General features: G+C 45.2%; 1 protein-coding gene across 2 annotated transcripts; it reads left to right on the top strand.

The window, feature by feature from the left end:
• The first annotated feature begins 481 nt into the window (after positions 1 to 481).
• On the top strand, positions 482 to 11,130 carry LOC6589923 (UNC93-like protein). Of its 2 annotated transcripts, XM_026985543.1 has the most exons (6): positions 482 to 660; positions 8,457 to 8,829; positions 9,617 to 10,159; positions 10,222 to 10,649; positions 10,707 to 10,869; positions 10,947 to 11,013. In XM_026985543.1, the coding sequence occupies exons 2-6, from the start codon at positions 8,474 to 8,476 to the stop codon at positions 11,011 to 11,013; spliced, it is 1,557 nt and encodes a 518-aa protein (XP_026841344.1). In that variant the 5' UTR covers positions 482 to 660; positions 8,457 to 8,473. The 2 variants fall into 2 exon arrangements, with proteins under 2 accessions (XP_026841344.1, XP_002015725.1); XM_002015689.2 differs by lacking the exon at positions 482 to 660 and having other exon boundaries at positions 8,474 to 8,829; positions 10,947 to 11,130.
• The last annotated feature ends 62 nt before the right edge of the window (positions 11,131 to 11,192 follow it).

The raw sequence follows: 11,192 nt of genomic DNA, 5'->3' as shown, positions 1-11,192 counted from the left end.
ACGTGTTGGCAAGTGTTTGTGCGTCAGGTAATGTGGTTAGCAGCACTCTGGGCTCTAGATGAATCAGTGGGTAAAGGTGGGAGGAGCGCAGCATCGTGGATGATTGCTAAAGTTGCCATCAACTGGCGCATCTGACGGTCAACCGCAGATTTGTGGTAAATTAGAGCCTTGACACGCCTTCGTCTTCGTCTCCGTCGCCGTCGCCGTCTCCGCTGGAGTCACGTTTCTTGTAAGTTCTCTCAAGGGAATGGAATGAAATGTCAGACAAATCAATATTTGCATCGGAATACACGTTTGAATTATGCAAATGAATCGGCAATAATCGAAGAGCGGAGAGCTGAAACCTGTTGCCTCTACGGTCGCTGCTGGTGCTGGTGCTGGTGCTGCTGTCGCATTCAGTTCATTTCCATTCCACTTCATATTTAGAAGTCGACGATCGAGATATTAGTTTAGTTTTAATTGCGCTCGAAAACGGTTCAGTTCGCTTCGATTTGGTTTGGGAATCGTAACGTCCAACCTCGTCTCGTCTCGCCCTTCGCAGAACAGATCCGGGACGCAACTCTCGTCAGACGGTCACCTTTTTGGGGCATCGATAGTGGCGCGTGTGGGCCACCCTATAAGGAGTGGAATTTTAATTGTAAAACCAATTCCCATCCACAGGTAATTTTAGTAGAATCACGTTGGCTGTAATAATTTAATTAACTTCGGACTATTTCCATGGAATATCATCAGAATGTGTCGCAGATATTTTCACAATTTCATTACTTGTGTTACTCACATTTCAATGTTTAATTTACATACAAATCTGCAGCTGACACTTCAGTAAAGATAATAAAAACTTAACCATAGGCCTTAATTAAAAACCATAAAGTGAACTATTAAACAAATTTAAAAAATCGTCATTCTCGTATATCAACAGCAGAAAACAAACATCAGCAATCGTAAATATTGTTAAATGAACAGAAACTTCTAGCGTTCAATAGTCGACTAGACAGATACTCACAGATGAAAAAACAATTGACCTTTCGTTGTTCGGACAGTCCTTTCATCATTTCTGACTTACATGGTTTTTGGGACCTTTTTTTAGCTTCCGAGAGGGGTCTGTGGCCCCCATCCACATTTACCAAAAACGAAAAGATATAACATACCAAAGATGCGGGCGAAACAATGGGAACGTGTCCTTGTGGTTCAGGTGCAGACTTCAATCTCACATACCTCGATGACAACAATGTGAACGAATGGGTGGAAAAAAGATGGAGCTCCGAACTTAATTGAATTATTCTCTTTCCTTGTGGCTGTCAGTCTGGTGGTGGCTGCTCAATAATGAAGTGCATATGGGCCTGCATACGAATACGTAATCACATTCCTTGTTCGAGTATCATATCCTGGCCCAATCCCAATGCCATCATTTACTATCCGAGTCTTGGTTCCGCTTCTCCGCTGAAGCCACTGAAAAGTTGCGCCCGGACAGAAGAAGCATGGAGTGAAATGGGAAATGGAAAGGGATTTTATGCTAATTAAAATGTACTTGGGAACGCCTTCGTCGATGCCTCGACCTTCCGCCAGCGTAAAGTTTATTTGACTTCGCAGCAACTTTGTTGCCACAAGGAAAAAGTAAAGTTTTTATTTTACAGAGCGAAAAGTGACCGAGAGAGAAAACTCTTTCGATTTTCAAGGGGCCAAAGTGTGCTAAATTGCACTTGATCACTCCAATTTCACTTTTCACTTTAATCAAGCGAACTATTGATTGAAAGCCACTCCGATCAGTTAATGGAGCGGTTCTTTATATGTATAAAGAGAGCTTGTAGGCCTACCCATCCGTGGCAACTACCGTACGGAATGGAACACTACAAATCCAATAAATACAGTCAACCCTAGTCCTCTTTGTACCATGCCGAATAAAGAGGTCATCGCCACAACGCATCCCACCCACCGAACCCGAACCCGAACCGCGCAGCACACATATTCCAATTTCCCCGCCATGGCTTTTGTGCCTGCTCCGGACACGAGGTCGGAAAAACTTATTAAAAAGCGAAGCGGAAACGCGAAATTGTAGGGCCATCAAACCACGCACACGTGAGTGGGTGAGCGGTGAGTGGGCGAGTGGGCGAGTGGGTGACTGCCGAGTGCCCATACCATTCATTGCTGCAGTTGATTGTCAGCGTAAGCCGACCCTGTCGCTTGTCTCATCAACATTTTTCGCGTGCAGCATGTGGCAAATGTTTTCGTTGCTTTTTTTTTGTATATTAAATAAGTTATGATGATAGCGAGGCGAGAGACCCTCCGTGTTTGTGGCTGCTGCTCATTTGGCATAAATTACATTTGCAAGCACGATGGAGACATAATTTTGTATTTAACTTGCGGCAACAGAGAGACGGAGAGAGACAGAGAAAGAGCGAGAGAGATAGTGAGATAGAGAGAAGAGAGTGGGTTGGAAATCGTTGGGGAAATTGCATCAGCCATAACGAACAGTTTCCACACTTTATTGCATATTTCACAATTAATGTTCAACAAAGCCCTGAGCCGTGGGTATGGCTATTCGGAGTCTGAATGGAATTTGCATTCTCAATCCCTTCACTCGATTAAGTTAAAGGTGTGGGGCATGACTCTACCAAAGGGCATGACTCTCTAAAAAGGGCAAAGCATAGGCACTGAAAAGTGGCAGTGATTTACAATATCTAAAGGATGGAATACATTCAGCAGGATGAAAGGAAAGGTTAACCATGCTAACTGGCGCCAATCCAAGAAATCTGTAATCTCACTCATTTCCCGGGAAAGTGTCAACCGTGCACAGTGTTTGCATTCAATCGAGGAAGTGAAGCATTTGTCCTTCTGTCCTCCAATGTTTCTGTGCTTATAGCTGCCGAGTTGTGGAGTAAATGGAGACGACAAAAAGTACATAAAATGCAGTAAGCAAATGAAAACCAAACCGAAATTCCATTGAATTTTCCGCACTCACCCACAAACACTCACTGGCAGCCATACACCCACGCTCCCACATTCAGTAGTCTAACGTTCAACGTCAACGAGACCGACGAGTAGGAGGTCGCCGTGTTGAAAATAAGCAGCATAAAGGGCGGCAAAGCGGAAGTACTCGGCAAATACACAACTGCAAGAGTGGCTTCTTCCCCTGTCTGTTTTCGGGAGCGGACTGAGAGAATGGCAGTGAAAAGTGAATAAATATTTAAAGATTCGCTCGGGTTCGAGGTGGAGGATGCTATTTCAAGGCGCTCTCATGCAACGATTTTTTCTGGTTTTCTCCCTCCCAGGAGATGTCGATTCAGATTCTGCAGCAGGAACCTTATTGGCCATTTGGAAGTCGGAGCATCTGTGTGTGTTTGCCACTTTCATTTCCGTTTCCGTGAATTTCAGCTTTGCATTGGAGTCCACAGTTCATAGCTAACTTGGATTAAGGCTTACCTTAGCTTTTGCACTGCTAGCACTCTAACCAGCTGCTCCACCCTTTGAGTTTCCTCAAATATAGTGCAGCATTGTTGCTCCGTCTGATGGAGTCTGGCAGTAAAACGTGCAAATTAGTTGGGGGCATCGACAGCTTTGCAGTACCAGGGTAAGTTTCGCCCATGTGCATAAACGTAGCCACAATGTTGCACGTAAGCCGAAGGATGTGGGTGTGTGGGAATCAAGTTTATAGAGAACAGCTTTATTTCCGAAAATTTGGGGAAAATTTGAGAGATCTAACCAAAGGTTAAACTCTATAACATTCATGTGCTTTTCCATTCTATCAAAATATTTCAAATGATATTTCTGCATTATTTTTTCCAATTATTTCCTTCATATTTATATCGCCGATTGATTTGCGTATCCCCAGCAGAAATGTGTTTAGATAACAGACTCTGTTAAATAAAAACTCTCTTAAGCTGTTCGTTTTAGCAGAGAGGGAAATTTCAACAGCCACCTGTTAACAGTAACAGAGAAGAGCAGCTGACTGTTGACTGGACAAATAACAGCGGGAAAATGTTATGTTCAGACATTAAAGTGCCAGTTGAAATGATTTGATTGAACAGGCTTTGATATACGAGGGCCGGCTGATAAGTAATTAGCCTTGACAGAGGAACACATGTCTAACCAACTAACTAATATCAGCTATCTAAAAATTAGAAAAAATCGTGTTTTCTTTGGTAGCTGGACTATTTATCAGCCCACCCTCGTACTTATGGGGGAATAAACATCGCCCCGCCGTATTCGGCGGGACTCACATTCATCCCCCTCCATTCATATTATTGTCATTTTTATTGGCCTCGAGCTTCCGCGGGAGTAATGAAAACGTTTACGTTTGCATTACGCTTCTGCGCTTTTTTTTATATGGCCCAATTTTAGGCCAAACTTTTGACGCACCCGTCCACATAAAACCCAATGTCGCGTCAAAATAACTGGGGCAACCGGAAGTGGTGTCAGGGAGGGGCAAACATTTTGACATCCAAAATAAAACTCGTATTGCTTCTGATGACATTATAAATTTATGATTGGCTGCGTGACGAGGCCTTCTTCGAATTGATTTCTGTGTTAATCAAATTTAAATAAAACTCTGGGACCACAGCTTGCTCTGCATTTTGTTCGAACTCAGACGCAAAGCCCATGGGCCATTAGACATGAGCTTAATAAGACATTACCTAATTCCGGCAAAGTCGGTATCCGGTGTGCGGACCATGAAGGGGGGCACCGACAGGTACTGCAGGCTTTCATGCAAAGTGCTCCCACAATCGGCTCGGTCCATTCTGCACAGTGCAGGGGAACAATGAAGAGATCAACTGAATCATGTGAACAATGGGAAGCAATTGGGGAACCCACCGCAGAGAACAAAGACAGAGAGGGGTCAAGGAAGGATTAGGAAGTGATTGCTTTATGGGAAAAAGCATGCGTAATTTTCCAGATAGTGCGGATACATAATTTTCTGCGTCGGTATGCAAATCGGTTACACATACTATTCATACCTTCATATATGACCATGGATTTTGTTGAGTTTCCCTGCTTTGTAAGGCATGAGAACCCAACATATTCCATAATACTTCCTTGGATTAGGAAATGAGAAACCTCTTCTTGTGCAGCTTCTGTCGCACTTAAATCCTTAAATATAGTTCGAGTTAGAGCTCGCGTGCTGGGCTCCATAAAGTAAGCTTATTCGCCACCCCTGAGTGTCCAATAAAAATATTTCCTGGCTCTAGGCGCTGCAGAGGCGCCTATGATTTACGAGTGTACGAGTATACCGTCCGCTGTCTAGGCCTTAAAAATGTATTTCGTTTTCGGTAAAAGGGAAATATGCTTTGTGTCGTGTTCTTCTATTCCATTTTTTTGTTTTTTTTTTTTTAACTTTCCCCTATGCTTTTATTTGTTGTGTTCTTTGTTGCCAACTGCAGGGGGCAAGTGATGTGACATGAAACACAGTTCTTTTCACACAAAGGACGATGGCAGACATTCATGCGCTTTCGGGGCGCTGTGTTTCGGGGCTTTGATACATTTGCAATCACAGAGTAATCGAAATCCACACAGTTCAACATCGAATCAAAGACTGAAACGCCGCCAGATACCCACATGCCCCCCAGTTCCTTTGTCTCTGTTGCAGGATGTTCCTGTCCTCCCACAGTCATTTCCTTTGCGGAACGCTTACATTGTCATTCGGCTGAGCTGGTTCCTTTAGCAAAATCTCGGCTTGCGGCACGGAATCGTTAAGTTAATGTGGATTCAATTGGGTGCAACATCTACAGCTACTGGCCGCCCAGTAACTCCGACAAATATTTGCCATCGTCTGCATGCAAATACCGTTAAATACATACACAAACAACACTCCGTGCAAAGCGTTTCGGTTTCCAAGCTTGTTGCACTTCAAAAAAATGTTTCAAATGAATAGAGAATCCATGGAAAAGGGGAAATTATGAGGATAAGCATCTTTTAAGATATTTTTACAGATAAAGATTCCTCTAAATCTGCATACAGAAACTGGATACCCAATGTGGTCTTGTTTCTCTCAGTGTTCCTGCGGTGGTGCTCTTTGACCTCGATTGGCTCCCCACTCATTTGTGTGTTTTGCCTGGTTTGTTGGCTAATTAACGGCCAGATGCTGAGGTCCAGCCTTGGTCGCCGATATAATTGATCTAAAGTTAATTGTAGGACATTAATGCCTGCCGTTCGCCACATGTGCCGCCAAGAGCCAAGTTGTTCCGGCCAATAGGGCATCCAGAATCCAGCATCCAGCATCAAGTGCGAATGTTGAAAGTATTTGCCTTCTGTCAGCGCCATAATGCCCATAATGTTTTTGCGTGCCTCACTTTTTATTTGGCAGTGATTGATTAGAGTGTGTGTCTGTGCGCGTGGGGGCGATGGTTGGTTTAGGATTGTGGCTGTTGCTCCTTTTTCTGGCCTACAGCCAAATGTGTAAACAAGCATCTCAACATATGCCGAAGTCCATTTATCAAATCCAAACAAATGTAAAACAAAGTTGAAGGAATACAAATTGAAGTTTTGAGTGAGAGATTTATTACAATACACATTCGTATATGTTCCTCAAAACATTCCCACAAAGCAAACACCAAACCTCACAGATTGGTAAAGTTTCACATTTCCTGACAGACAGACTGACGGACTAACGGACTGACAAAAGGACGGACAATAATTTAACTAAATTACTGGTCAACCAGTGTGAGGCACATAGCACATAAAAACAGAAGTCCAGCCCCAGTTGAAGCATTGTTATCAGTTCCTCGCCAGTAGACTCTCTCGTATTTTATATAAAGCCAAAATTTTCTTTAACGAGCCAACGTTGTGTCGGGCCTCGGGCTCTGCTTTGTTTAATGCCCGGGAAGTGGCCGAGGCAGAGACAGGCCACGGCATGGATGGGGAAAAGGGTATGTGAGTGTGGGTGGTGGCTGGTGGGTGGTTTTTTGTACATAAAAAACAAATGGTTGGCCATTTGGGTTTCGCCCATTCTGATGATTATGCCAGATTTTCATTTAGATGATGAACGATGATGCTCCCAACTGCTGACCCAACATTACACTGAATTTTCTATCGGGACAAACACCTCCTGTGCTACTCCCCCCCCGCCCATCCATCCCTTATACTTGTCGCTTTATATGGGCTGTCAACTATCCATTACAGGATATCCTTTTGTGGTCAAAGATGCTTCAAAGTCGAAGACTGCCCAACGTACGTATTCGAGTTAAACTTGATGATATTTCTCATGCGGGTCTCTCGGCATATTTGAAGCGTTCCCATTGATGAATGTGGCTGCATTTGACGCCATCTAATTAGTTGAAATCCCACAATATACAATATACAGGCATACACCACTGCGTATGATGAATGTTGGTACCAGGTAATAGTCAATAAAATTGATTTACAGCATTGATTTTAATGCAATTAATTGCCCATAAGCATCCACACGGCAGGTTGGCTAGAGGCTTTGACGGCGAATCGCTGACGAATCCCTGTTAATGAGGAATTCTACTTTTTGGGCAATTAATTGCACAGCGCTTAATGTAACGCCTCCAGGTATTCAGAATCAATTTTCAACTTTAACCCTCCCGGAGAACGGCGGGAACTGGCAGGGCCAACATTTCAATTCAATCAGGTTGTATATAGCCAGCGATTTACATTAAATCAAGACAACAGAGGAAAAAGGCTTTATAAGGGAAATGGGGGAGTGGAAAGGGGGAGGAGCTGTGAAGCCACTCAGAAGATGGTAAACAGGCCTTTAACATTTTATCAAAGGTGTAAAATTTCATAAAGTGTCGTTGGCACGGCCCAAAATCAAATGCAAACAGAGTTGAGCAAACGTTTTTAGGCCAGAGCCCACGATACACACCCCTACAACTCCCCCTCAACTCTCCCTCTCTCACCACTCTGAGCCACTGAGCATGGTGTAGACAGGCATAAATTGTAGGCTGCCAGACGGAGTTCGTGCTGTGAGGCTGCCTAAAGGATTATAAGTTGGCGACAATGTGCTTGAGACTGAAGCAGGACCAAAGCCTATATCTTTCGGGATATGTGTGCGTGTATGTATGTGTGTGGGCGTGGCATTGGAGGCGAGCTTATTCTCAAAAGCGAAAGCGAAATATAAACCGAAACCCCATGGATAGTGTCTGTGGCTTGGGCTTAGGGCCGGGAATGTAGGAAGGTAGGAAGCCACATGAATAACTTAAAGCTGCTCTTGTGATGTTCATGGCCAATAAACAGCACGAAACGGAACCTTTTAATGCTGCAAATTTTAGATTAAAAAAATCTATTTTGACTGTCCAACAACTGTGTTTTCCCTATCTCAGCCACACGACACCTACTTTAACTACAACAGAGTTTTTTTTTTCAAACGGAGGAAACTCCATTTTAATTAAATCACACCGGCTACAGCTGCAGCTGCAGCTGCCGTTTGGCCTGTGCATTCACAGAGATTACATTATAGGTAAAGCAAATAAAAGCAAGCAAAATGTATTCCGTATTTACAGAGCTCTCTTCTATCGGCATGGCACCCCCGAACAGCACATCGGACAGCAACAACGAGGAACTCGCTTTGGACACAAGTGCTGCACATGGCAATGGCATCACAGCTCCAACGGGAGCGCCTGCCACTGGGTCGACACTGGCCACTGGCGACAACAAAGTCAATCAGTGGCGGTACGAGCCACGAGAACGTTTCATTATCACCCGAAATGTCGTTGTGATTGGCCTCGCGTTTATGATACATTTCACGGCCTTCCATGGCACATCGAACCTCCAGAGCTCGGTGAATGCGGACAAGGCCCTGGGCACCACCACACTGGCCGTCATCTACGGCTCCCTGATTTTGTCGAATGTGTTTCTGCCCATGACTGTGATTAGGTAAGTGTCTGTTTAGTGCCTATAAGTTTAGAACTGGGATATAAATGTGCAGAACCTTTAGATTGATCAGAAATCCGAAAGCTATCCTTTCTTTGATTTCTTTCCTGTTCAAGTCAAATTGAAACCAGACAGAGACACAGGTCGCTTCATTTTCATTGGCATACCCAAGTCTTGCCACTCAAAAATAATTGCCAATTTATGTTGGTCTGCCGCTCTGCTGTCTCTCCTGAAGGAGGCCACATTCTTCCATGTGGGGCATTCCATAAAAGTTTCGGTAATTGTCTGGTGGCATTTTTTATGTGGGATTTATGTAGATGTGACATGGCCAAAAGCGCATTCAGAATAATGGGCTGCGAGCGCATTTGACTGTTAAAATGTCAACAGGAAGTCCCAGGATTAGAGTCGATGCGGAACCCCTCCCATAGCCAATGGAAAGGTCTGTCCCCACATCATGGCAGCCCGCCGCCCGCGTCCACGCCCGCTATGCCATTTTGTTTGGTCTGACATTTAAACAAATCGCTAATTTATAGCAACCCTAGCTGCCGCCGCCCCGCCTCGCTTGACTTATTCGGGGCACGCGCGATGGCTAGAACGGGTCTCTGTTGTGCTGGCTTGGCCAACTTTAATCAGTTAACTCGATTTATTTAGATTTATGGCCCCCAGGCACGGTGTCCTTGGCACGTCATTGGGGCCCCAAAATAAATGACCGCCTGCTAAGCATGTGCCATGTGCCATGTCCCACTTGCCACTTGCCAAAACACTCTCCACATTCCACTATAATCAACAGTTGGTTCGGCTGCCGCTTGACCATGGCCCTCGCTCTGTTCGCCTACATGCCCTACATCGCCGCCCAGTTCTATCCCCGGTTCGAGACACTGATTCCCGCAGCTCTAATGGTGGGCTTCGGTGGCGGACCTCTGTGGTGCTCCAAGTGCACGTACCTATCCACCGTATCGGAGGCGCTGACTCAAGTGCGCGGCAACAAGTCACGGAAGGATGTCAACACGGTCAAGTTCTTCGGTCTGTTCTTCATCTTCTACCAGATGGCACAGGTCTGGGGTAACCTTATCTCCTCCTCGGTGCTCACCCTTAGTGGTCCGGCCAAGACCGCGAGCAATGGCAGCCTGGAAATGGAAGAGGATAGCAGCCCAAGCCTCAGCAAAGTGGGCGAGTTGTGTGGCGCACGCTTTTGTCCGGGTGTGGGGGCCGAGGCCAATCCCAATCTGGTGCCTCCGGCTCCGGAGCAGATTCAGCTTCTGAACTCGATTTTCCTGGCCTGCATGGCTGCTGCCGTCGTCATGATGATCTTTGGCGTTAGTTCCCTAAAGCGGTAAGTAGAAGGATGGCTACAAATATTATTGTTGATATCACATTATATGTACTCTTCCACAGCTACGGCGTCAAGCGTGGCGACACAGGAGACGGAATTTCTGGCCTAAAGTTGCTGACGGTGACCATTAACCTGCTGCGCAAGCGCCGCCAGATCCTGATGCTGCCCATTACCATGTTCATTGGACTGGAGGAGGCTTTCCTGGCCGTGGATTTCACCCGCTCGTTTGTGGCCTGCGGCTGGGGCATTTCGAAGATCGGTTTCGCCATGATTTGCTTTGGCATCGCCAATGCCATAGCAGCTGGCATTGCAGGTGCTCTGGTGGAGCGCATTGGACGCATCACCTTGGCCGGACTCTGTGCTGTCCTGAATCTCTGCCTCCTGGCGTACATGTACACGTGGGAGGCGCGAGAGGGCGACTACATTCGGTATTGCGCCTTTGCCGCCGTTTGGGGCATCTGCGATGGCATCTGGTTGGTTGTGGTAAACGGTAAGTGAGAGCTTTGTTAGCTACTAACTAAATAAACTGAAGCTTTTCTGCTTGCAGCTTTTTATGGAATCTTGTTCCCGAACCATTTGATTGCGGCTTATAGCAACTTTCGGCTGTGGGAAAGCACGGGTTCGGTTATTGGATACGTGATAAGCTCGCAGCTTTGCACCTCCACCAAATTGGTGATTCTGATGTGCGTCATGCTGGTGGGTTGTGTGGGGTGAGTTTCCAATTTGAATTTCGATTTGAATTTGATTCTTTGAACCGTTTATTCATGATTGACGTTTCTCCTTCCAGCTACGGTCTCATCGAATACCGCGTCTGGCAAAAACAAAAGAATCTCGAGATCATGCTGAGCGATTGACCAGTAGATGATTGATTGATGGAGTCATTCCCTTGCCATGAAATTGTTGCCTTTTGTGATATTGCCAATAGTAGATTTTAAGATAGCATAGTTTAATAAATAATATTTTAACGAAAAGTACTCTTTACACCAGCTCCAGCGTTGAAGAAAATATTAATATTGCGGAAAATTCTCAAAAT

This window comes from Drosophila persimilis, unplaced genomic scaffold, assembly GCF_003286085.1.
Source record: "Drosophila persimilis strain 14011-0111.01,24,50 unplaced genomic scaffold, DperRS2 tig00000002-arrow-pilon, whole genome shotgun sequence".
NCBI classification, from domain to species: domain Eukaryota; kingdom Metazoa; phylum Arthropoda; class Insecta; order Diptera; family Drosophilidae; genus Drosophila; species Drosophila persimilis.
Note: the sequence above shows the minus strand (reverse complement) of the source record. Positions and strands in the feature narration are given on the sequence as shown.